We start from the raw sequence: 27,866 nt of genomic DNA, 5'->3' as shown, positions 1-27,866 counted from the left end.
GGTTCAAATGCAAAAACCCTGACAGAGTCATGATTAAAAGTGATATTTCTGACACGTTAGGATGCGCACAGGAAGTAACCTTCTCCAAAGCCTTCATTATTAGATGCATGACAGACCTGAATATTTATAAAATATGCTTTAATAATTGATAACAGCAATCTGCTACAGTAATTCATCAGATTTGCACTTCAACAGAGAATCCGTTTTCATTTTAAAATAATAATAAGTCGAATGCTAATGCAGGTGAAATGCAAAATTGCGACCCGTGTGTGGCTGAAGCTCTGAATGCATTTGTGCCATTTTTAGTGCATTGGAAAAACAATGGCGTGTTAATGATATTGCCCTCGCTGCTCGTTTAAAAACTGTTATCAATGTCTGTGATCATTTGTGCACCGCTCATTTTGTTGTGCACTGAGCTGTTGTGCTGTTTACTTGTGTAGCTTCCGTTTGAGGGCACATCACATCTAAAAAATCAGGAAACCAGCCTGTTTTAGTGTAGAATATACAAGAAGCTGATGTGGTTTTATCAAAAGCATATTCTTTGTTTGAGTCAGTATGCAATACTTCCTCTTGTGTTCTTTGACCAAAATAGCACACACACACACGCTCACCTTTTGTAAAGCTTCTTTCTACTCATGATGATTCCAAAAAGAGCAACCACAGCCTTTTTTTCTCTCTCACAAAACTATCGCTTTGTTTTTGTATACAGTTATGAAATGTTCTCATTTTGAACTTGAAGTTTGCATGTTCTTGCAAAAACTGCTACAAGCATTTGCCATCGTTGAGAATGACTCTCATATTTGCAGGTGTATAAAATCACGAAAGAAATATATCCTAAAGAAGAAACCAGTGACAATACAAAAGTTTGGATGTTAAGCATTTAAAGTGTACAGCACATGTGGAGTTCCTATAAATGCCGCAGGCTAATGCATCAAATAAATGAATAAATATAAGATTATTAAATAAAACAAAATGTTTTGTCTACAAAATTAAAGATCAATGCAAACATAGTGTTTTGACTGGTAGTGTGCATAAATGACACTGCATATTGATGAAATGTTTTTAACCAGCACTTATTGAGCTTTATGGCACTCACAAGATGATTCAGATGTTTCAGTCTTGTCAACTGACCGCACTTCACTGTAACAAAGCCTAGATTAAAAGAGTTCAGGTTGGTTTTAAAGGGGTATTGTTGCAGAAGGGAACTTAAAGAACTAAAAGAGTTTGAACCTGAGAAGTTCAGGGGACACCTGCAAAATGTTAAAAAAAAAGAAGAAGAAGAAAAAAAAGTCAGAGTCTGTGAAGCAGAGCAAATGCTTTAATGGTGGCCAGGGATCGAAGCTGTCAGCAAGGCTTCCTGTCTGGTAATGTAGTATTTTTTACTTAACGTCACCCTTCTTTTCTCGTTTCTGAAAGAGAAATGCACCGGGATCTATAGTGTGCATTAAAACGCAAGCAGAATTTCATAAAGTTGCTTTGAAAACATACCAAAAATTAAATAAATACAGCAGCTTGGAAATCATTTAGACAACCTGCAAGCAGATATTTATACTTTATATATAAAGAAAGTGTTTTATTTGATCTTTTTAGACAACTGGTATCAGTCTCAGACCAGTTTGTTAAGTAGTTTGCCAGGTCTTTTTAGGTAAATGGAAAACTTACTTGATGTTGTTCCACAATTTTAGGCAAGTCAGAGTTCTCATGCAATATGATGAGGAAGAAAGATCTTTCTGAAGATGAAAAGCATGAAATGGTGCAATGTCTTGCAAAAGGCATAAAAACAACTAATATTTAGCAAAAACTGAATAGAGATTGTCGAACTGTCAAAAAATGTGTGAGTGATTTAGAGCACAGAAGTACACCTGGTCAGATAAAGGCTTATTAAGAGAAGTTTCTTTCAAACAAATGAATTGTATTAAAAGGGCAGCTATAAAAGAAAAGCCACTGTTGAACAGAAAGAAGAAGCAACTGGAGTCCCAAGAACCTCTCCATGCAGGCTGCAGTTGTGCATAAAGCTGCATTTCAGCCACCCCTAACCAAAGCTCACAAAGAGAAATGTTTACAGTGGGTGTAGAAATACATGAAGACTCAATTTTAAATAGTTTTATTCACTGACGAATGCCATACTACATTGGATGGTCTAGATGGATGGATTTCTGGATGAATGGACACCCCATTCCAACAAGACTGGCATCAGCAAGGAGGTGGTGGGTGATGATTTGGGCTGGAATATTGGGAAGTGAGATGCAAGGTCCCTTTAGGGTCTCTGAGGGTGTCGAAAGGACTTCTGCAAGATATGTGGAGTTTATAACTGACCGTTTTCTGCTATGGTATTAAAAGAAGGATAGTGTCTTCTGAAATAAACAGATTTACATGCAGGACAATGCATTACACTATAAACAAAAAAAGTTTAGTCAACTCAAATATCCAAGTTGTCGTTCAGTAAAGCTTCACATTTTAGGTTGACTAAAATTAAAATTTTAAGGCAGCACGAACACTTACTTATTTAAGTTGAAACATTTTTTTTACAGTGTATCTCATGCTGCAAAAAAACACCACTGCAATAAAACTGTTTGAAAATGGATTTCTACACCCACTGTAAAAGTTTATATATAGTTTATTTTTATTCATTCAAAATGCACAGTCTTTCTCAAATTTTTGACAACAGATGTTTGTCCATCCATGAGAATTCCCATTCCTCTGCATTGCAATGCATTTACATGTAGCAAATCATGGTTCATGGCTTTGAAAATCAAACCAATTGGCAAAATATATATTTTTTTAACTTTAAAAGTCAAACTTTCTTTTTCAACACAGGAACACAAACTGCATTCAATGAGGTTTTTACATTTCCCAAATTCTTTTACTATCTTAACCAGAGGCTTTTCCGTGAATGGCTTATTAATTCATTCATTTTTTAACAGCAAAATGTCTTAAATGCTGTCAAAATGTCTTAAGAGTCTTGTTAAAGAAGTGCCACAACTCATTTCTCTTTAATGAAATTCATATGCTGGTGAGAGGGGGCATGTCTAAACATCTAAACAGGTTTCTTTTTAGGTTTCACACTGAGGTTATCTGAAAGGGCCCCCCTTGATTGACGTTATCTGGCCTGACAGCGCTTCATATCAAGGTTAACCTGACGTTCGAAGGCCCGAGAGGGAATGAGGCTGAGGAAAACAGAAGAAAAAGTCCGACATCATTTGGGGTCCCGCTCCTCTCTGCCACTGTTTCCCTCTCACACGGCAGGTGGAGGTTTCTGCACTCTTAATTGATAACTAATCGAGCGGCGTGTGCTGTGTTTCCCCCAGAGGACGGCCCTAATGGTGGCTTGGCTTACTCAGCAGCGCAGCTCCGGAACCACTAAATTAAATATATCCCCACAGATAATGACTCTGAGTGACAGACTCCGGTCTGGGCGGCTCCTGTGGCCACCAACCTCTCGTTGTGCCCTTGCACTGGAGGAACTAGAGTAGCCCACCCCCTTCAGCGTCTGCTCCCCAATGCCCCACGCTAACCACGGCTCCTCGTGACAAAAATACATCTCAAGCAGTTAATCTGTGCAGATATCAGCTCAAGTGCCCTTCAGTGGCATTGGGAGCCTGTCCTCGTAACCTTGCTTCCTGTCAATTCTTGCTTTGCACTCGGGCTGCCCCTCAAACATGACAGCTCGGTCAATTAACTCTGTGTGCCAGGGCATGCTTCAATCAAACTACCAGCAAACAGGTGATGAGACCATCGTGGGTTATTTTTAGATGTAAAAAATATGATTATATTAAAGTAGGGCATCGACAACCATTGATGTTTTTAAAAGGAAAGTGCACCCAGAGTTTACTCACCCTCATTGTTTGTTATTCCAAACCTGTGTGACTTTTTTGAAAATTACAATAAATACACTACCATTCAAAAGTTTGGGGACATTAAGTTTAAAAAAAAAAAAAAAAAAAAAAAAATTTAGTCAGCAAGGTCAAAGTACTTTTACAGTGCACTATTACAAGAAAATTATATTTCAATTCATTTTACACTTTCTATTCATCAAAGAATCCTAATATAAAATGTATCACGATTTACACAAAAATATTAAGCAGCACAACTGTTTTAAAATTCCATAATAATAATAAGAAATCTTTATTCAATTCCAAATCAGAATGATTTCTGAAGGATCGTGTGAGACTGAAAATTCAACTTTGCCATCACAGAAATATATTAACATCATTATTACTGTTTTTACTGTATTTTTAATCAAATAAATGCTACCTTGGTGAGCATTTGAGAGTTTGCAATTGAGAACTTGCCGACCCCAAACCTTTGAACGGTATTGTATTTGGAAAAATGCCCTTTTTTTTCCAGTGGGGTCTTATGATTAAAAAGAAATAAATCTATGGAGCGGCATGTTGAGTAAATGATGTCAGAATTTTCATATTTTGGTCAACTATCTTCTTGAGTTGGAATCAGGCCTATTCATTGTGCCAGCTGTGAGATCAACTTCCTTAACGATTTTAACAAGTGTGATCAGGGCACGTGCAGAACCGTTCGCATCACCTCAGATTTGACTTTTCCCTAGTCCAGTCCTTCTATCCTCAGGGGACAACTTAAATGCTTTGTCTCATAATTAGGCTTCAGAGATGTATTTGTTCTCAGAATTGAAGGGTTGCTGCCTAACTGCATTGCTTAAACAAAATATTTCCTTTTCCGTCTGTGTGTCAAAATATGCATCTGCCATTTTCTGTCCATTGTCCTCGGCGGCGAGTATGTGCGTGCCTTTTTTTCCCCTCGGCTTGTTTGTTTTTGTTACCTGCAACGGGATGTAACTGAATTATTGTATGTGGCAGAAGGTTCCAGTCTGGCAGATAGAGAAAAAAAGAGAGAGGGAGAAGTCAAAGTAGGTCCTTCAAGGTCAGTCCAAAGACAGCATGCAACATGCAAGGTCACATTCCAGACTAAAAGCAATAAGTGCTTTATTGATGGGAAAAAACACACACTGCAAGCAAGCAGATGTGCAACAGACTGATTAATAATACAACAGATTTGAGTGAGTGAGTGAGTGAGTGTGTGTGTGTGTCTGTGTACTTGAGTGTGTGCATGCCCTCTGCATTCATATTTTGCTTCTCAAAAAACAACAACAACAAAACTTTAAAGTCAGGAAAAAAAAGAAAAACTCATGAGCATAATTGTTTTGTCCGGATGTCTATCTCGCACTAAAAAATTGATCCCTGCATGGGAATCTGAAAAATCCATTAGAGCCCATCAGACAAAAAAAGGGCAGAATGATAGAGTGTGTATGAGGAGTTTATAAAACCCCATCATAGTTTTGCCATTAATGCACATGTCAGCTGACGTTTTATTTTCGGCACAACTTCTTAATGCAACAGCTTGCTTTTGGGCATCAGATACCGCAGCAGTGTCATATTACAGCACTAAGACCAAAAACAAAACTTTTCAAATAAGTAGCATAGAGATGTTTCTTATAACCTAGTGCAGTTCTGAGAATTTCTTTCATTGTTTAGTCATATTTGCCCTCATTTACACTACAAACCTGGTAAACCTGCCCTGTTAGCGCCATTCCTCCCCTCTCATACTGCGATACTCAACAAACCTGTTTCAAACCTCAAATAACCATCTTTTACCTTCTAATTCTCTTTCTTTCACCTCTTTTTTCCTCTACGCTTCACCTCAGCCTTTCCTTCCATCTTTTCCCGCTTTAAGCGGCAGTTGGGAATGGCATTGTTTTTAATCATCAGAACCCAGAAATTATTATTATCGCCTCTGACGCGGCAATTAAAACTTCAGGTCAGAGGCACAACGAGCGGTGATCAGCAGCGAAGCTGAGAAGTTTTAATTAGACGATCAGAACCATTAATGCACAAAAAAAGGTGTGCGCTGGGAAATTAACGTGAACGTCTTAATCAGGGTTACCGACTCCGAAGAGGAGTCAAGTGAACAGAGAGCAAAAAACAAATCATTTCCGCACCACTGGGACAAAACTCAATTAAATATGCATGCAGAAAATGGAAATTCGGAGCATCAGCACAGACCGTTGGAAAAAATACGGCAAATTCTGTAGACGGGGTCGCAGACCTGCTTATTGTTATTCTTGTGTAATAAAATCGAAAGAGAGGCCAGATGCTGGGGAACGAGGGTTTGTGGAGAACAGGTCCGACGCTGACTTTTCCGCTCCCCTTCCCTCGGAGCGGTGGGGGAAACTAACTCCTTCCTGCAAGCTGTAAATTAGCTAAATAAAAACAGAAGGGATTATTTCAGCATGTGTGTGTGTGTGTCCGAGCTTTAGTAGGTGAGGAAATACCTGGGAACCTGCCTCTTTGAGGGCCCCATCTTGTTGCAATGATGAGAAACTGAATTGCAAATATGCAAAATAAAGTGCTAAGAACATGGAGCAGTTCTCATTTCTTTGTTTATTTCACATTTACTTCATATTCATTCATTCATTTTACATTTGCAAAGGCACCTGACAGTCAGAGGTCCCGGGTCCCCCACCTAGAACAAAAAAGAGTTCATTCAGACTCATGCCAGGTCAGTTAATCTGTCAAAAGGATTTTAAATATCAGAATATAGCTTTAAAAAAAAGTCAAAACAGAATCAGGATCTTTGAATAATGAGGAACAATCCAACGCCGTCCAGACCTGTTGCATTAATGAATGCTCTGTATTATCAGGGTTTTGTCCTTGCATTACTCAACATATTTTGAAAGTCTGCATGAAATCAGACAGGGCAGATCAGAGTGTTAGATCACTGTTAAGTCAAGGGTTTAACCATGTAAACAGAGTTTGTTTCTAGAACAATCGCTGCAGTGGATGCCAGGTGAGAAGGAGTATGTCATATCCCAGCTTTAGCATGCATACTCTTCCTGTCAGAGAGAGAGGGAGAGAGGGAAGAACAGGACACGCCAATCTAAGCAGTCATTAACAGCCACTTCCTCACTCTGGTGGGCTGATTGCAGTCAGCACACGTTCGTACAAATAATGCACTTCCAACGGCATTATTAGGATTTGAAACACCACTTGATTGGGCATGATATCATTCCGGCACATAAACAGAAGCTCGGCATTAAACGAGACATGCAGGGCCCGGAGAGCCACGTTCAAGGCAGCTTCTCTGTCATTCCCGGCGTCCTCCGCCTCACGGTTCTGAAAAGAAACAGGGCTTGTGGGGCCTTTGATGTGCGAGCAGATAAAAAGGAGAAGCTCTCTCACTCTTATTGTTGAATCTGTTTAAAATAGTTTCTTGACTTTTTCGCAAAGGTTTTCTCCTTATACAGTAAAAGCATTATGGCAATTCCAGCTCTGCACTATTTCCAGTAAAAATATTGTCAGCATTAAAATAAACAGGACCTCTTAAAGAAAACAAGCTTTAGCTGTGATCATCCCCACCGTTCGTTTATTATTCAGCACTGACAGGCGTCTTTCGAGGGCCTGAAATAATAGCAATTCACTGAAACACGTTTGGACGCATCAAATCATTGAGGTTTGCTGTTTGTTACACCTATTTTTCTTAACATGAGTGCCAGTCCCCAGAGTGGTGGGAGGGATCCCAGAGGAGAGGCTGTTCTTTTATCTGCGTCCCTACTGATTTTATCGCACTGCATGCTATCATGAACACAAACGACTTGGAGTAAACAGCGGTGTTACCATAGCGATTCCCCATTGTTGGCCAGAGCCGAGGCATATCTTTTGCCGGGCATGTATTTAATGCAGCAGCTACTAACTGGTTTTCCGTGATCTTTTTTGAGCTGAGGAGCGTCTCATTAGTGCCCTGATTCTCTTTCATTTAAAACCTCAGATGTCATCTCTAAAAAAAAAAAAAAAAAATTTTTTTTCAAGTGCACAGCCTTCGTATTTATAGATAAAGGTGCTTAAAGTAGTTGCATTTTTTAATGATACTATTACAGTATGTATATATATATATATATATATATATATATACATACACACACTCACACCAACAACATATTTGTGTTGCAGTTCCTTATAAAATTCCTAGCAACTGACAAGCAGTTGCAGTTACTGACAAAAGAACATTTTTACTTGCATTTGCCACTTGGCGAGTGTTAATTTTAGATGCTGGGAAAAACGCACATAAATTATGGGTAATGGAACGAGATCGCTTCTCAGGGGTCATTTCCTACAAGGAAAAGCGAGATTGCAATGCAAAGGAAATCACTAGTTAAAGCTTGAAATACTGAGCAGGGTAAACAGTAGATGACCTGTACTGTTACACCCAAATGACCTCAATCTTCCTTCGGAGGTGTTCTGAAAAAATACTTCAGAATTTATGTTTCCACTTCCTAATAGTTTTTGCAGCTGATTTTTTTTTCTGTTTTCTTTTTTTGGGTTCAAACTTGCCGCCCTCAACTGGGTGACCTCTTCAACCCGGGCCTTGCAATTGTCTAAGGTAAAAATGTGCACTTCTGAGGCGTTCAGATGCATCTGGTGCAGCACAAAGCGAGCATAATTCCTCAGCTCATTGTTTCAGAGAGGAAGTGTTAAGTGTAAATACAGTAACTGAGAAAGCATGTGCCGGGCCACAGGGTGCACGGCACATCTAGAATGTAACAGGCTAACCTTGAGTCCCTTGAAAATATCAAAAAACTTTCCCTTCAAAAACAATGTGAGGTTTTCTTGTTAAAGCATCCGTTCGAATCGAAACAGCTTTATTGACAACTTCATGGGACGGTTAGAAATAGCTCATCTCAACACAGCGTCTAACTACCAGCTAAAGCGTTCCACAGACCATTATACGTCCCGCAGGTTTCCCATTTTTTATTTACTGCATGATAAACATCTACTGTTACGAGCGGGCTCGATTTTAAGCCTGGAAAACCTATTAAAAGTGAACTTTGCTAAATCTTTGCATCAGATTTGCGGGCGAAAGGGTGACTTAGCAGTGAGAGAATTCTGCCCTTAAATAGTCATCTCTGGTTATGGACGGACCCAGAACAGCTGCAGGGGGGAGTTGACACTGGGAGAGATATTATAGATAGCACATTGGGGTGAAATAGCAAATGACCAGGCCCATGCGGAATCTTGTATGCAGATTTCCACAGAATTATTGGAATGTCGAAGCGTGGAAATTCACGCTGCCCTAAGCCGTAAGGTAATATGGGGTGCAGCAGGTAATATGTGATGAGTCTATCACGCCACGTTATGACTGAATCTCTTTATTATGTGTGACTGATCAGCTCCAGTATACTCTTGACTGTCTATATTCACAGGAAGTGTGTGTGACTTTGCTGAAATGAGAAAAGCTGTTTGTGGTGCATCACTGTTGGTGTGGTGGTCTTCTGCACTGTAAGAGCAGGTTTTGGGGGCTGACAGTGAATTTGAGTGAAAGCCGTGAAGACTAAAGCATGCAGGGTGCGCGAGGTGATGTGAGGTGAGGGGATGGCAGCTACTTTTTTCTCAGTGTTTATCTCCTTTATGCACTCTTGTCTCTTTCTCTCTACTTCCAGATGCACTTTTTGTTCTTTCTTATAGTCTTCTGTGCTCTCATCCTCATGTTGTCAGAGCTAAGGCTCACATTGGCAGGACGCTGGGCCTCTTTAGGTGAAGAGAGTCTTCGGTGTCAGGCTGTGTCTATTCTGCTGTCATGTTCAGGGTTATATCTCACTGTAGTGGCTGCTTGACACACTGTTGGGGGTTTGATTGCAATCTAGTTTTTCTTCTGAGTTTGTTGGGAGGGATATTTCTCTCGTTCCCTTTCTCACCTTCTCTCATAGGTGTGAATGGCATCTTACAGACACAGATGACTTTTTCTTTTTAGCTTTATATTTTTGTGTCAGTGTCTGCATCTAAGAGTAGTAGCAAATTAAAACTTAGTTAAAATGCACTTAGTTAAACAGGTTTGTGGTTTTTAGGGAGAGGCATTGTGGTTCGCTTGCAGTATTCAAGGATGGTGCAGCTGTTATCATCGAGCAAGTGAATTAACTGTGAACAATGACCATAAATCTTTTGTTTTAACCACTAAAATGTTCCTTTTTCTTTTATAAAATGTATATATAAATGAAATCCAGACATATAAATACATACAAATGTGTAAAATATAAATTAAATTAAATTTTACAAAGTGAAAAAAACAATACAATGGTGTTAAATTGTTAAAGAAATGCTTATTTAAAACTTAAACAAAAACTAGAGAAAAATTCAATATGAATTTTCTTTTTCGTTAACAGCTGAGAGGAGTTTATGCACTGAAAAGACCTCAGGAAAATCCACGATGGCCGCCAAAAGGAAAGGTGGCCTAAAACTGAATGCGATCTGTGCCAAGCTTAGCCGGCAGGTGGTGTACGACGGCAGTTCCCAGAATGCCGAGGGAGACTCAGACCTAGTGGACAACAGCGAGCGGGGCAGCTTGCTCTACGATGAGGGCGACAGGCCTGAAAGCGACTTCCCAGAGGTCCTGACCCTGGGCCAGAGCCTCGAGGAGGACCAGAAACGGCGCGAGGCCATTGAGAAGTGGGTGAATGGCGAGTATGCCGACGATCCTCAGTCCTTTGAACGGGGTGAGCACAGGGGACTCAAACCCAACAATATAAATGACGATCCACCTGAAGGCGTGTACATGGTACAGCCCAAAGGCTGCAGCGATGAAGAAGACAACGCAGAAGATGCTGACACCATGCCCAACTCTCACGAGGGCAGTTATCAAGAAGACAAGGATTCGGTGGGCAGCCCGCACAAGGACGACAGCTACCAGCCCACCAGCGAAGCCCCCCCTCGCCAAGCCTCCTTCTCCGCACCAGGTATCACCTCTTTCTTTTGGGATGATGTCATTAGTATTCATAGGTATTTGAACGTAACATTTACAGACACATTTTTGTATGTTCAGATAGAAATGTACAATCATTTTGACAGCATCTAAAATGTGAACTATATATATATATTTATATGTATATATATATATATATGTGTGTGTGTACAACTTTTGAGACGTAAATATGTTTACAAATCCGACTGGTCAGAACAAATATTTCCAAAACTCTCCGAGGGCCTCCTGGTTAATAAGATAAAGGGATGAAGAGCCTTCATCTGAGAAAATTATTTTGTAACATTTATTTATAAATGAATTCAGAAGGATAAATAAATAAATACATAGATAAATAGAAATGTGTAGCAATAAACTATAAATAAAACAATAAAATGCTGTAAATTGATATATAAATGTGATAACAAAAAATATTTCATTTGAAACATATTTAACTGATGTTGGTTAACCAACCTTTCAATTTCATGAATTCATTGTTATGTGAATCTCATATACATATCTTTTAATCTCTGATACGTAAAAGATCTAAAATACATTTTAGATGCTGTCATTAAGTTGATTTTGTGAATTTCGATGTCTAAAATAATATACAGAGTACAGTACAAATACTTATGAATACTAAAAAGATCACATTGTTCAGTATTTGTCTGTGTGTAGCCAAAACAAAGTGCACATATTCAAGATAAAATCTCTCCTCAAAGGCTTGCCAGCTCAGTTTTCACAAGTCTTACTTTACCTGGGCTTTTTGCAAGCATAATTACTGTAACAATATGACAGTGTCACAACTATGCAAGTGCAGTTCTTGGAAAGAGAAATCTATAGTTAACATGAAAGAGTGACTCTGTTGCCACCCGCAAACATATACAGACAATCTCCATTGGGGAAAAACGAGAACTAAAAGAAGAAATGAATTTTTAGAAGAGACTTATAGAGACTGCCGCGTATGTGCGCAGCAGCCGAGGGGCCAAGAGTGTTGGCAGACTGGCTAAGCTTCATATTACGCCCAGGATTACACTCTGACTCTTTGATTTTCTATAAGCTCACAAAACGTAGCTACCACCCGGACCCAATTACATAGTAGACCCGCTCTGCCAAGACTCTAGGTCTCTAGTAGTTCAGGAGATTAAATCCTAGAGATTCAGAGTCAAAAGCCCAACGAGTGGCCCTTAAATCGGTATGGGAAGAAATGACAACTGCATTTCCCCCTGTATTTGCAAGACGATCATCTAGATAACGTGACTTGTGTTGCCATTTTTCACGAAGTGATAAAAAACCAGCAGAATTTGCAGAAACCGACACAATCTCCGTTTTAAAACCTCTGTGAACTTTCACCTCTGACTATCTCAGGAAGATTCGACAAAGGTACTTCACACAAAACAAGACAGAAACTATGCTAGATAACAACAGGAGATAACACTTTGGTTAAAAACTTTTCATTTCTCTACCAAAATCAGGTTAAGTGGGTGCTTTTTTTGTTAAATGCTTTCTTCTTTCAGTTTTTTTCTGCTTTCTTTTCTGCTTCATGTATTTTTTTCTCTCTCTCTCTCTCTTTCTCTCTCATTCTGACGGTAGAAGCACCTATATGCTTGTGGCCTCTATCACCGAAGTGAGGCCAAGAGCTTCTCAGAAAATCAAGTATTTTCCGGCAAACATGAGTGCATTGTGGTTTTAATCAGTCATTTTGTGTTTATTTCATGGTCATAAAGAAAGCTTTCTGTAAATATGTGTTTGTGTTGTACACCTTTGCTTCCGCATCTTAAAATGAAGAAAAAGCATTTGAAGACTGCAGTGAGCAGACATTAGTCACCACTCTTGTCTTGAGTTGTTTTTCCCTCCTCTCTCTCTTTGTTGATTGTAACTAGGGCATCTATACTGCCATGTTACTGAGCGGCTCACAATTAAAATATTTTTTCTTCTCTCGTGCTGCTGTCTTTCAAAGGCTGATGCGGAGCGCACATAATTATGCATATAAACATAGTGGCTTAATTATCTCTCACAACATCAGTGACAATGTAATTAACAAACATCGCAAGATCAATGAGAGAAACTGCGACCTTCAAAACATTTAACTCCTCACATCAGGGGACTGAGCAGAATCCCTATCAGCATAAAATCACAGAATGCCTTTCCCATAGCAGTCAAATGCATGCTTCTCAACCAGGCTAAGCAAAAGATCATGTAGAAGTATCAGTATCTTTTTGAAGTATATAAATTATACATTTTTTCATTATATTTTAATTTATTATATATTACATATTTTAACTATATGTGAGATGCGTTTACTTTTACTAATAGCATTTTTGACTATTCGCTTATTGTGTCAGATTTTTAATTATATATGTATTTTTTTCCATAAATAATTTTCAATAAATAAATGGATTTTTTTTTTTTTTACATAAATAATTAAAAATCTGGGAGGAAAAGCTAATACTGTTTTCTTACATTCTTTGATTTTTGATTTGTGCGATTTATTGTAGTTCTATTAGAATATTGAAGAATTCTAATAGAACAAAATAGAATTTATTGCGGCTCGAGATTCTCTTCAAATTTAGCTTTTATGAACAATACACATGACACATTTAGCTAATATCATCCACTGTTCAAATGTTTTGATGTTTATTGAGTGGTTTCTGGATATGGCAGCAGATTCGATGTGCTGTTTTCTGGAGAAAAATATGGAGTTGCATTTTTGACAGAAGTCTACATCTTTCAAAATATAAACTGTTGAATTCAGTCTAAAACTGAATGAGTTTATTTAAAAATCACCATCAGAAATTTCCGTTTAAGATCACAGCTTTTAAAGTGTTGTAAGTGGACCCTTGATAAGTCCATGTATGTATATATATATATATATATATATATATATATATATATATATAGATAGATCTCGCATGTCCTTATCATCACCCCCTCTGGAGTGCATAAAGACCCAATCAGCCTGCTTCTGATGGCCATGTTTGGTCAACAGAAAGGAGATATAATGTCCATTTGTTATCACACCACGAAGGGAAAAACGTACTTTAATTGCCTCAAACATAGACAAGGGCTTTGTCACAGGCTGGAATTTGCCAGTATGAAGTGGTGAGATTAGGAGCACTTCTTTTTGTACTCTCCAGTGGCATGAGGAAGAGAGAGAGAGTGCTGGGAGTTCAGCCAGGCAAATCGTACCTTTCCCCCAAAGCCATGGCTTTCCAACCTCATGCACATGACATCATTTGGAGCATGTGAGATAAGGATGAGGGGGGGAACTCATTTACATGCTGTTTTAAAAGGTTATCTCCTCTTAGGTCCTGGCATAATGTGTGCAGTTTAAGTCCAATCATTCTCCTGACACTGATAGTCTATTAAACGCATACAGAGCCGCCCACTGGCATGCTAGACTTCTCGTCCTGTCTACTGTTACCACCTGCTACTACTGTTGCTACAGCTATTACTTTTCCTCTGTGTAGTACAACCAACATCTCTTTTAATACCAACAGTTTGATCTTAAAGAGACTGTTCACTCAAAAAATGAAAGCTGTTAAAGGGAAAGTTCACCCAATAATCTAGTCACCTCCCTGTTGTTCAAAACCTGTTTTTTCTTTCTTCCTTGGAACATAAAAAAAATTGCATTCCACGAAACAATAAAAAGCATACAGGTTTCTAACAACATGAAGTTGAGTGGATAATTTTGGGTGAACTATCCCTTTAATAGTATAGTGTAAAGAGAATAGTGGATGCATATCCTACCTACAGATGACTTTTGAAACCAATAATAATGCTAATGATAGACCGATAACACTCAGAGACGGAGAGGGGGATTTCTGTCAGAAAATGAAGGGAGTTTCCCAACTGTTTGAAAAAAAGGTACAGATGGAAAATGTCCAATTACCTAAAGCAGAAGTGTCTTTGATTGCCGTCCTTGGAAAATGTTCAGGGACAGAGATTAAAGAGCATGTCCTGACTTTAAAGCTGTGTAAAATCACATGACCTGACAAAACCCCTCTAAGCAGTCGTGACCTATACAAAAATATAGTCACTGGATGCCAAATTTATGGCTGAAGCCTTGCTCTGCCAAACTGAAGTTCTGGGGATACATACAGTAGCACTAAATATCCTTCAGTATGTAATAATAGCTCATTATTTTTTATAGTTTTTATTGTGGCCGATTCAGCAGTGATTAAATTGAGGCTAATTAACAATAAATGAGTGTACTTTGTCAAAATGCTGTCAAAATAGCAGGCACTTTAACAAATGCAGTACACTTTGGTGTCTAATGACTTTTTTTTTTTAAAGCATTAAAGGCACAAATCTCACGTGGCTACACCCATAGCTTTTAGCACATTTTCTGGTCATTTTGTCAGCTATATCTATACCCCTAAAATATAATATAATCTATATAATTTAAAGTATAAATATATTTATATATAATTATAACATGAGCTATACACACCTTTCACACTTACCGTAAAAAACATGAGTTATACACACCTTTCACACCTACTGTAGAATACAAATATTAATTTTCGGTTCCTTCTTTTTGCACATTGGTAAGTGTGACAGTAATACTCCAAGGCAGATTTGAGTTGAGAAAATGAGAGCTGTAAGGACTGTCATGACGCCCTAACCTTTGAGCATGAGATGAAATAACTGTATGTGCTCAAACACATAATAGCTGCTAAAATGATGCAATGTAAAGTGTAGGGAGTTTCCTATCAAATACCTGATACATTTCTCTTAAATTTTTCATGCTCTTTCGATCTCCCAGATCACCTTTCATACTGATGTAGCACGGCTACGACTAGCCCCAATGCAGCAGTGGAAATTTGGGGATTATTTTACATGCTGAGAAGGAGATGTGAAAAGCACGGGCGAGAGACCGATTTAGCAATAACATAGAAATATGAGACCAAAGCTGAAATATTTTAGTATTAATTAGCATGGCCGTGGCTAATGTTACCTCTAACCATCCCATTTGCTCAGCAATGAAAAAGGCAATCAAATAAATAGAGAAAAGGACTGGTGGAGGGCTGGGGTCATGGCAGGGTGGAGAGAGAGTTTATCTGACACCTCTATGAAGTTGTCATCTGGAGCAGTGTTCTTGTACCATGGTAGCTCTCCTGACCGACAAAATGAGACATGATGAGATTTTTTGCATTCATCTGCTGTGATAAACACCATATCAGAGCCAAGCACTAAGTGCACCAGTGCCAGAGGGGATTGTGTCCCTCACTCACACACTTACACAAATATACTTTAAAAGAGCATTAATTTGGCCTTTATATGAGCTGGTTAAGAAGCAGGGGAAGCTTTCAACCCAAATTGTCTCCTTTTGATGGTCTATCTGACCTCCCTTCAGACCTATATGAAAGTTAATGGTCCAGAATTCATTTCACTATACTGCAATTAAACTACACCTTTACCCCATTCCATTTTTCTATTTGGGTCTTGCTGTTATTTAATTTAATTGTATTTTTATTAGCTAAATCATTCTCTATTACTTTCAGATCCAGTTTTGTCATCAGTTCAATTCTGGGGTGTTATCTAAATCAACTGTTTATCTTTGTTTTTCGTATAGGAGAGGCCTCCGCACTACGCGATTACGCCGCCAACACCATGAATGAGTTTTTACACATGTTTGGCTATGATGACCAGCAGGTTCGGGATGAGCTGGCCAAGAAGATCAGCTTTGAGAAGCTGAAAGCAGCTACCTCAGATCCTTCTTCCCTGAGCAACGAGGAGGCCACCCGTCGAGCTCGCTTCTCCAAGTACGAGGAGTACATCCGCAAGCTGAAGGCTGGGGAGACCTTGCCCTGGCCTATAAACGCCAAGCCTGAAGAGCTCAACTCCAAAATGGCACCGGAGAAGAGCGCTGCCCTCATCCAGCCGGCCCTTGCAGGGTCAGAGGGACAGATATTTCCACCCGTAATGGACCACAAACAAAGCTCGCTCAATCCACCCCCAACCAACCAGTCACACATCCAGAACCTAGTTTCCCGTAACTCTAAGTATGATTACTTCATCCAGAAGCTGAAGATGGGAGAGAGTCTCAGACAGCAAAATGGCAATTCCTACAAACGGCCCTCCAAGTATGACTTGGAGAACGTCAAGTTCCTGCACCTCTTTAAACCTGGAGAGGGCAACCCTGATATGGGCGGCGCCATCGCTTTTAAGACCGGCAAGGTCGGCAGGCCGTCAAAGTACGATGTACGAAACATCCAGAAGTTCCTTCCTGCGAAGGTTGATCCGCCGATGATGCCAAGCATTCTCCCAGCTACGGCAGGGACCCCAGGAACACCAGTCATCAATACGGCTGCTCCTGCCGGGGTCGTGGGACCTCCCGGGTTGCCCGTAGACCAGGCTGGCCACCTCGGCTTTAACACTGACTTCATGAAGTCCAGCTTCTCCAAAACTGACTCCATTACTACTGGAACCGTCTCTTCTGTCAAGTAAGGCAACTTTTGAAAATGAATTTAACTATTTGGACAATAAATTGACAGTAATGACAGTAATTATAACGATAACCCGCATAGGGATCCTGAGCCTTGTGGGGGGGTCAGAAGACCTCTGCTGGCTTTAAAGTCAGATTGTAAGTTTGTAGGGGCTTGGTTGGCACTTTTTCTATGAGTTGTCTTGACCTTCAATAAGTTCAGGTTAGCAAGATCCTTAAGGCTGTTCTCCAGCAGTCCCTGGAACAGCCAGCATGCGGCCATGTGCAAACACACACACACACACACACACACACACACACACACACATACTGTGATTTGTTGTCAGAACCAGCCCTAAAGAGGCAGATTAACCCCAGGTCATCCCCTGCTGGAGCTGCTCATGTTTTTAGTCCTGAGTTAGTGCTGCTGAACTGCTGCCACCTTGAATACAAAATGCTTTGCACATACTATAATGTGTTACATTAGGAATTCCTCCTTTTAAGTGCTTATTCAATGAAGGTGGGATGCTAAGTCAAATGCAGCCACCAAACCCAGACTTTTAAGTAACTGTTAAATCGATGTGGATTGTTTCTGAAACAGGATGTCCTAAAAGCCGTAGTCATCCCTCATACAAGGGCCAATCAAACAAAATAAAATGCACGTAGCCATTTTCTGCCTTTCTGACACTCACCGCACACCCTCATCTTTGCATTTGTGCTCTCTCCAAAAACACACATAAATAATTTATGCATTCAAAAACATTTTTTCCCCTCTGTGCTTTCATTGTTGGGAGGCCATGCATCAAAGCGTGCCTATATACCTCCCTAATTCATTCCCAAACCAAATCGCTACTCCATTGAAGAAAATGTATATTGATAGCCCAAACTTTGAAATGGCTCATAAGTAAATACTGCGTCAGTTTGTTTTTATTACTGATGGAATGCATACCATTAATCCTTTTCTCTTTTTTTCCATGCTATGATAGGAATGGCCTTCCTCCTGAGAAACCTGTCACAGAGGACGTCAACGTGTACCAGAAATATATCGCCAGGTATGCAAATCCTCACCCTCACAAAACTTCACGACAACATTCTTTAATCGATGACATATTTCACACTTTAATAAAGCAGGATGTAGATTTGCAAAAATACACTTTCTGTGTGGACGATAAATTACGCGTAAGCACGCCAGGTTTATGGACTAAGGAAAATTAATTGAATTAAAGGCTGGAAAGTGAGTAATTTTTTCTCAGTGTCAGTTTCCCTGCCAGCGCCGAAGCTGAACTCTGTAAAATCTTAAGCAAACAGCTTGAAATGTTTGCAAAAACATCGGGCACATTAGACTGCCCTGCATGTGCCTGTGTGTGTCATTGGGCCTGACTGCACAGATAGTTGAGACTTTCATTTCTAATATCTGCACTTCAAATGAAGATACTGAATCAACTAAATGACAGGCACTCGCAAATGCAGACAAAGCGCAGAGATAGATGCAGCGCACTCCAATATCGGCTTCTGTTTTCTTTTGTCATGCCAGTAGAAAGGTGATTATCATTTGTTTATTTATTCTTGCCTTAAAGAGAGAAAAAGGCGCATTTCAAAAGGCAAAGTGGCTTTGGCGTTAATGATTACTCTCCCAAGCCGTAACATGAAGGCCACAAATCAAAGCCCTGGCACTAACAGACACACACACATCCTTGTGCACACACAAAAACCCTCCTTGGACTGATTACATTTTGCAAGAAGATTTAATTAAGGAATTTTTAATGAGGCTTCTGCTGGCACTGCCAAGAACTGTTTTGATATTTGCACTGCATAATGCATAAAATTTGTCTAAACATCTCGGCAGTTGATGCGCGGGGAGGCAGTAGATAAGCCCAGATACAGTTTCAATTTCCGTGTTGGGAAAAAAAGAAAGGAAAGAGAGGAGGGGAAAAAAGAAAAATGAGGACTCATAAAAAGGGCAAATGCAGCCTGGTGTATTGGGGGGTTGTTGAAGGATCGGGTTGGGGGGAGGGGGGAGGAATCATCCACGCTAATGAGAGAACAGTCGTGCTAAAAAGCAGCTTTGTAAACTTGTCTACACCCACCTTCCCCCCACAAAAGGGGAAAAAGTTCTTTATCTCCTCGTACTGCCGTGGTTTGATGTTTAAAGAGCTTCCCTGGTAGTGTTTAGTCACTGTTTTCCCTCCTAAATGCTTTTATGTACCCAGCATTGCACCAAACTTTGATCGGCATGTCTCTATTGTAACGGGAGATGTGCGGCAATCTCTGTATCGTGGCGATATTAATATTTAATCCGCCACTGAATAGCAGCGCGGCCCATTAGCCCCCTGACGCGGCAAGTGGGAATTGTCCAGAGGCAAAGTGATACAGCTGGGGTGGGCTGCCATCCCAGGGGGGTTCTGTGTACATGGGGCCGGGAATGTTTGAGTGCGACACAGAGGGGCTGCTAATGGTGGGTGAGTTTAATGTGTACATTTATGCAATATGAGAGCGAGATATAAAGTCTGTACTGTAGCCTGTGTTGTAATCTCTTTTGTAAAGCAATAGTTCACCCAAAAATGAAAATACCATCACCAGGTATTCATCCTCATGTCATTCCAAAATCATATGACTTTTTTTCTTCTGTGGAATGTAAAAAGACACATTTTAAATATTGTACTGCTATTTTTTTCCATGCAATTACTATGAATGGGGACTGAGGATTTAAAGTTTCAAAAAATAAAAAAGTTCTTCATATGACTATATTTTTTTAACTTTGGAATCCAAACAATCGCTGCGCGTGAGAAGCGGACCAAAAATGTAATTGATCACTTCTCTCTTCGGCAAGCTTCTAACTTCTGTGATCGAATCAGTGAGTCATTGAGGTGATACTCAAGAACCAGATCAGTTAAATTTGTGAACAAATCATTAATTTTTTTAATCAAGTCAATTGATTCATTGAAAAGATCCAACTAAATGAATGATTCATCCACAAACCTGATAATACTACTTCTCTCATGAACTTTCATGAGTTCAACTTTAAGTACGGCTTCAGAAGACTTGGAATGTAGTCACATAGATCTGTTTTATGATACGTTTATGGTGCTTGAAATCTACAGTTTCTTGGGTGAACTGTTCCTTTAAGATGCAAACAAAACCAACTTAAGCGCCTGCCACTTCCCCAGCCCTTCAGAACACCACCCACGTTTAGCAGGTAGTGGATTCACCATTCAATTAGCTTAATGAACTTAGCAAAGTGATTTGTAAAAGCAGTCTAGGGATAATCCAGGCAGTAGGGGGAAAAAAATTACTTAGCTTTTTCTCTACTTCAGCAGATGGTGCTCTTGGCAGCGGCGGTGCGAATGTTTATTTGTGTGTTTTGAGCTGTAATTGGAGGTTTTTAACAGTCATCATCGTCAGGGTTATAATCAGCCTGTAAACACTCAGGAAATGTGCCTCTTTAAAGCGCCGCCAATCCGCGGAAGACCGGGCGAGTCAGTCGGCGAGAGTGAAGAGGAGGAAGCCACACGGAGACACACTCAAACCTTTCTATTAGGCCTAACCTTTCCCTGATTAAAGCATAGGCTGTTAACCTGGAGAGCCGAACGCTGATTTGGCAGGGCTTAAAGCACGAGCAAATGAGCGAATTATGTCGGGGGTTACAGTTTAATAAGAGTCTACCTACTGCCTTTGAAGGCAATGGAACTAATTTGGTGGAGATTGCTGTGGCTGGAGAGTGAATTGCAATCGTATGGTCGAGGAAGCGTAGGCCTGTTTTTCTATGTGTTTATAGTTCTTGGTAATGACTCTGAGCTCCGTGAAGATGACTCTGTCAGTGTTAGGGCATCTATCAAGCGGAGATAAAAGGCTAAATTGCCCTTTCAAGATCAGCCCCCACATTGTTAGAGGTTTCGTATATGGAATAGAGATAGCGCAATGCAACTCCTTTTCAGGAAGCACTGATTTTTTTCCCTCTTATAAAATAATCTCTTTATATCACTTGCTGTTTCTGAAATCATGTTTATCTTAAGCTCGATATGATAATAATGTTTGGATTCAGAATACTTGGCCAAAACAGTAACAATTACAGTGTTTTACATATATTTCTGTCTGATTGTAGGTTCTCTGGGAGCCAGCACTGTGGCCATGTACACTGTGCTTACCAGTACAGAGAGCATTATCACTGCATGGACCCTGAATGTAACTATCAGGTGAGTACAACAGCCACAAGCAGGATTCAAAATGAACACTCACCAACTTTCTTAATTCACCCATGAGTGGCCAGTGTTGCAAAGCGCTAATTTTGGATTATTTAATCTTTATTTATTAATTTTAACTTCATTTTATCTTGAATTCAAATGCAAAAAGTGGGTGTCCTTTCCTCCTTTTTGATGATAAATGAAATTATGTCAGCTGGGTAATTTTTGCTATCTGATGGGCACGGTTCAACACACTTTAATATCCATCCCTTACTGCTGGAAATCTAAGCGCCTTGCTTCTGTAAGACAACATTATAATGCAGAGAGTGTCACAACACCATTTTAAAGCTCACCTTCCAACTTTTAGGCTTTTATCTTGGCTCCGTACTGGCTTAACAGGTTTAGATAGATGAGGGCTATTTCTCAAAACTCAATCAGACTGACAATGGCTTTCCTTTTTTTTCATAGTTAATGTTAAATACTTTCAAAAGATGCCTCCTTTTTTTCCTAAGGACATCTGCTAATACTCTTGGGCCACTCATAATCCCCTTTCACATTATTAATCTGATCCATGTCCCCAGAGTTGTCATGTTCAGCACAGCAAAATCAGCATTAAGCAGATCAGAACACAGACAGCAGCGGCTCATGCGCATATGGTGGAAAAGAGCAGGCAAATACGGGCACATTTGTCGAAGACATCAAAAATCCTCCTGCAAAGAGAGCCGCACAGTCTTTTCTTTATCAAGTCCTCTCTAGTCATAATCTCCCACTTCATTTTTAATCATCTGATTACATTTTTCATTATAAACATCCAGGAATCCTGCTGAAGACAACAGGGCAGCTGTTGCATCTAAAAGAGACTTATTCAGCCCAGCAGGCTGCCTCTTGTTATTCAAGTACAATTCCTCAAACTGTAAGCAGAGCTGGTTCAAAAGTCCCATTGAAGCTGTCCATTTTGGATCTTGCAATGCTTAAGAATTCATTAGCTGTGTTCCAAAGTTGCAAATTTAACTTCCGCGCTAAATTGGAATATCGCATAAAACAAGCTCATACGTTTTTTTATGCGCAATAATTCATTGGCGTTTCCATCCGGCAATTTTTTTTTGCAATATCCCAAAATGCGCATAAAAATAGGTGGATGGAAACATAGCTTTAGACACTGTTGTACATGCACATCATTTTCTGATTGAGGTCAATATTCTGGTTAAGCCTTTACTCTTAGATTTTTAATCCACCAGTGTATGCCATGAAGTTTCTTTAAATGTTTGTGAAATGTTAGTTTGCAAATCTTAATATTCTGAATATTAAGTGACTTACAATTCTGATCAATTCAAGCATACGCATTGTTGCAGATTAAACAGTAGAGCATGGGATTGGCAATCTTATTCAGATTTCTATAAACCCAGAACTTTGGCTTAATCTGGTTTTGGCAGTCAGGTTATGGAATTTACATGATTCTTACGAAATTACAATATGACCATATTCATATTAATATCAGAATTCTCCTGTACATGTAAAGGCGTCAGTGACTCTTGGCAGTTTAGTAATGACAGACAGGAGGCTGTGCGTACCCCAGCTGAAAGGTGAGGCTCAGATGAACTTGTTTTTGGAATTGATAAGTCATTAAAATGTTACATGACACAGTGGTGGAATATTATCCTGCGGTTGCCAGCCTTTGCTCCACTTCATACCGGCCCTGCCTCTCCTTTCATGGCCATCCTGCAATGCGATGGGAATCCTAAAATAAATGTCCACACGACCGTGTGGCCACTCTTCTAAGTACAGAAGCCCAACTGATACAATTTCCTGCTGTTTTCCACAGTTCCGCTCAGTGTGGCCGGATCTAGATCAGTATCTCTTTTTATTTGTTTGTCGACATCCCAAATTCCTGTCATCACCGTTTGTTGGACATTGGCTCATATATCATCTATTACACTTCTTTTGAAAGAGGAATGGAAATGTAACACTTTATATAGCCAAGATTTCAGTATTTATCTTTGTGCATTTATATATCTTTATTTATTTATTTTTTTGCCTGTAAGATTATCTTCATATGTGGGCAATGAGGTTTTGTGGATGTTTCTGTCTTGTTTTTTTCTCCTGTTGCTCATTTATGTAGAAAATATGGATTTACGTTGGAAAAGGCTCATTGATTTCAGCTACTCTTGTTTCAGTTCCTGTAATATTAGCTCAAGCCCAATTACTGCAGATTCGGTTGCCCTGATCTCTCAAGAGTGAGGTTTTTCCCCCTACATCGCTTTGTCTCCCCCACCCCCTAGACTTCTCCTTGGTGTAGGAGATTTTAATTTTGAGGAGGAGGGGTATTTTAGCATATTTCCTCATTATTATTGTCTAACCCTGCGCAAAACTGTGCTTTAATACTTTAATTAAAAATGGAATCATATTTCAGACGGGAATTAAAAAAGAAACATTTTTTGGTTGCCTTGTTTGTTTGTTTGTTGTCTTTTCCCCGTGCACGTTCCAAAACCATCTGCATGGAACATGATTTTTCAGAAGCGGAGAATATCACAACTGTGATCTCGCATGTCATGTGATCCATCTTAATTAGAAATAGTGAAATAAAATGTAATTAACAGTCTAGTTCAGGAACCTTTTGTTGAAGCAGCACATTATGCACAGATTCAAACATCAGGTGAGCTTATTAGTCATATTTGAGTCATAATGCTATGCTTTAGTTGGGTATAGTGAGTGTATAGGGAGTCTATAAGGCAAACTCCGAATGAAATGCACCCTTCAAAGTACTCACTTTTAATTGTTCTACTCTGCAATGCGAGTATTGAAAAGTAAATTCACCTTATACCTGCTGCTACGATATGCACCATTCACCCACCTGGCTGCAATTTTCTGCAATGCTCTGCAGTTGTTGCATGAGTAATAAAAGAACGCATTGCTGGTTTCCTTCAGAACCTACACAACACCTCCCCCACCTTACTAACTCTGTATATCTGTTGTTTACAGAGATTCACCAGTAAGCAGGATGTGATAAGGCATTATAACATGCATAAGAAGAGGGACAACTCCCTGCAGCACGGATTCATGCGTTTCAGCCCTTTGGATGACTGCAGTGTGTACTACCACGGCTGTCATCTCAACGGCAAGAGTACCCACTACCACTGCATGCAGGTAAACCACAGCAAAAAGCACTAGTTTGCAAAAAAAAAAAAACAATGCACATTCACCCTTATACAGACACATGCAAATATCAGTTCCTCTGCTTGGACAGGATTTGAGAAAAAAATATGGTTTCACTTTATTTCGATGGTCCCTTTAACACATTCTGTTGACTATAAGTAACGTTGTACCTACATGTCTTCTAACTCTCATTAGAGTTTTAGTAGAGTATTACTAGACTGGTAGGGTTAGGGTTAGAATAAGTTGACATGTAGTTGCAAAGTTACTTATAATCAACATAATGTTCAAAAGGGACCATCAAAATAAAGTGTTACCAAAAATATATATTTCAGGGTATATTTTCATAAGTCTTAATTCGCCCTTACACATTTAAGGCCTTAAAAATGTCTTAAATCGGACCAGAACGTCTTAAATTCATAAAGTCATGACATTACATGTTTCATGCTTTGCAAAAAATGAATATCTTCCAATACAAATATCTAAACATCTTTAAATTAAGATACATTTACTTGAGATGAAATCTTGAAAATGTGAACAAAATCTACATTCCTTGCACAATAATAACGTTAATAGCAGCAGGCAAATAGCACAGATTTTTGTACAAATCAATCCATATTGACATTAAAGTACTTCACCTTTTTCCTCAAGGCCTATATGAACATTTAAGATACTTTTTTGTTCATAAGACAGAAGGTGTCAGAATAAATAAAATTAAAATAAAGGCATGAACAGGATATGGCCCTCCTCTCCCCTCACCACCTTTCTCCCTCACTCCTTAGTTGGCATGGATAAAATTCTGTGAATTGTTTATATGAACTCAACATTTTTCATCTTTTAGTACCAAGTGGCGATTAATTCCCACCAGATCTGTTTAATTCTTTACATCTGCTTATTTTCAAGGTGTCACTTTCGAGCCGAGCTCTTTTTCACCACAGGCAACAGTGGCCCAGGACTTAAGATATATTCTCTTTTTTTTAAGCCTCCCTAACGGCGTAATTGTTATTAGACATTTCAGCTCTTGTTTTAACAGCAGTGAGAACAGGCAGATGTTGGCACCCGTTCTCCTGATTTACGGAGAAAAAACAGAGTGGCATTTTTTTCATTGTTTGACTGAATATGGCCAAGTTACCCTCTTTGCACGGGTGAAAAGTGCCAGAGATGATATACAATTGCTGGTTTTAATTCAAACATTAGTTCACGTTCGTCTGCTGCCCAGAGGGCTCCTGAGTGCTGCTGTTGAGTAACAGAGCCTTTCAAACCGAAGTAAGTGACAGTCTTCCCGAACAACCCCCCTGACTCTTCTACTAAAGCATAGACCTCTAATATAGACTTAAAACCTTAAATGGAAAAAGGTTTCAACCACACGCCGCCTCACCATGCTGCTTTTGCATGCCACATATTGCAAATCACAAAATTTAGTCCTGTCTTTTATCTCTTTGAAGCTGTTTTCATGAAACGCACACCTGTTTTTTTCGGGTAAAGGGTTTGCTCTTCATATTTTATGAGATGTCTCAAGAGTATATTTTTAACAAAGCTCAGATCTTGAGAAAATGTTTCCTGTTCATTTTTTTTAGGTCACCTGTTTCTTTGCTCCCCACATTGAGTTCATCACCAAACTGAGCTATTTTTGTGTCACATCTCGAGTTGTTGTTTTCATGTCCCTGCAGACTACAAGAGCTCAAACGCCAAGCCACTTTTTTTCATATTGAGCATTTTTCATCCAGTGCAACAAAGTGAAACTCACACATGGTGTTTATTTCTATACCATGCTCACGCTTTCTCATGAAAGCATTTTTTTTTTTCGTTTCCTGTCTGTCAGGTGGGCTGCAACAAGGTGTACACGAGCACGTCTGATGTCATGACTCATGAGAATTTCCATAAGAAAAATGCACAGCTGATCAACGATGGCTTCCAGAGGTTTCGCGCCACCGAGGATTGTGGGACGGTCGCGTGCCAGTTCTACGGGCAAAAGACCACCCACTTCCACTGCAGGTACAATGGTCACTCCAACTCAACTTAATGTCAACTTCAATACCATATTTGAGTTTAATCCTTCGCCTTTTTCGCCTCTCAGGCGCCCAGGCTGTACCTTCACCTTCAAGAACAAGTGTGACATTGAGAAGCACAAGAGCTATCACATCAAAGATGACGCTTACGCCAAGGACGGCTTCAAGAAATTTTACAAATACGAGGAGTGCAAGTACGAAGGCTGTGTCTACAGCAAGGCCACCAACCATTTCCACTGCATACGCCAAGGCTGCGGCTTCACCTTTACCTCCACCAGCCAGATGACCTCGCACAAGCGCAAACACGAGCGCCGCCACATTCGCTCCTCGGGTGTGCTGGGCCTCACTTCCTCCTTCCTGTTGCCCAAAGAGGATCAGGACGAGTCCAGCAATGATGACCTCATGGACTACTCCGCCATTAGCAGCAAGAACTCCAGCTTAAGTGCTTCTCCAACGACCCAGCAGTCCTCCACCGTATCGCATCTGCTGTCCACTCCCATCACCACCATGTCCTCCAGCCACAGCGTCAAGCCCACTGCCGCTCTGCCTCCGGCCAGCCGCATTTCCACCCTGCTGTCCCAGGCTCTGCCGAGCAATGTACCCATGGCCCTGGCACTTTCCAACAGTGCACTGGCAGGTGCTTCCAACCCCTTCTTCTCGCTCATTCCCAGAATGCCCATGACGCTCACCCCCTCTGCCGCTGGCCTGATATCCGTGGCCACCTCTGTAGCTCACTCCATGCCCAGCGATTCTCTACCCCAGACCTCCACCCCAACCGGGGACCCAGCTGCTGCTACCGTAGCTTCCACTCCGACTTCATTCGCTGCATCATCCATTATGGAGAAGATGTCGGCCAGCAAGGGTCTGATATCACCCATGATGGCCCGACTGGCAGCCGCTGCTCTGAAGCCCTCCAGTAACCTGGATGCAGGTTTGTTTCATCTTTCCACGTAGTATCAACTTATGATCATTCAGATGGTGGGTTACACTCAGTAATTCTAATATGTATTAGTGTATTTCTTCATGTAAATATTAGTCATTAATATTAAATATTAAAATAATTAGAATAATTTTTATTTTAGTATTGTAAAAGTAAATTAAAATTCTGGTCAATACTGATTCACCGATAATTATTTTATAATTTATGGCTGATTACCAATAAATGGCCGATATTAAAATTCTATTTTATCTCACTGCGTTTAATCGTGAAAACATCAGTTCTTTGGATCACTCTGCCCATGTGTTTCTCTTTCTCTGTACCTATACCCATCAGTGAAAGGGCACTTTCAGGTCATCTTGCTCATGCTATCCACAGACGCTACACAAACTCTGATTTCAGGA

General features: G+C 39.9%; 1 protein-coding gene across 6 annotated transcripts in view; it reads left to right on the top strand.

Moving 5' to 3' along the window:
- The window catches only part of casz1 (castor zinc finger 1), a 183,012-nt gene that overhangs the window by 139,320 nt on the left and 15,826 nt on the right, over positions 1–27,866 (top strand). For all 6 annotated transcript variants that reach the window (XM_079849886.1, XM_079849888.1, XM_079849885.1 and 3 more), the window contains 7 exons: positions 10,184–10,753; positions 16,334–17,204; positions 18,172–18,237; positions 21,288–21,378; positions 24,346–24,510; positions 26,339–26,511; positions 26,594–27,456. In XM_079849886.1, coding sequence (XP_079706012.1) covers positions 10,228–10,753; positions 16,334–17,204; positions 18,172–18,237; positions 21,288–21,378; positions 24,346–24,510; positions 26,339–26,511; positions 26,594–27,456 — 2,755 coding nt within the window. In that variant the 5' untranslated portion in view covers positions 10,184–10,227. The remainder of the gene's footprint in view (positions 1–10,183; positions 10,754–16,333; positions 17,205–18,171; positions 18,238–21,287; positions 21,379–24,345; positions 24,511–26,338; positions 26,512–26,593; positions 27,457–27,866) is intronic.

This window comes from Squalius cephalus (genome assembly GCF_949319135.1).
Source record: "Squalius cephalus genome assembly, chromosome: 18".
Lineage (NCBI taxonomy): Eukaryota > Metazoa > Chordata > Actinopteri > Cypriniformes > Leuciscidae > Squalius > Squalius cephalus.
The sequence above is the reverse complement of the archived record's forward strand: the minus strand, read 5'-3'. Positions and strand labels throughout refer to the sequence as shown.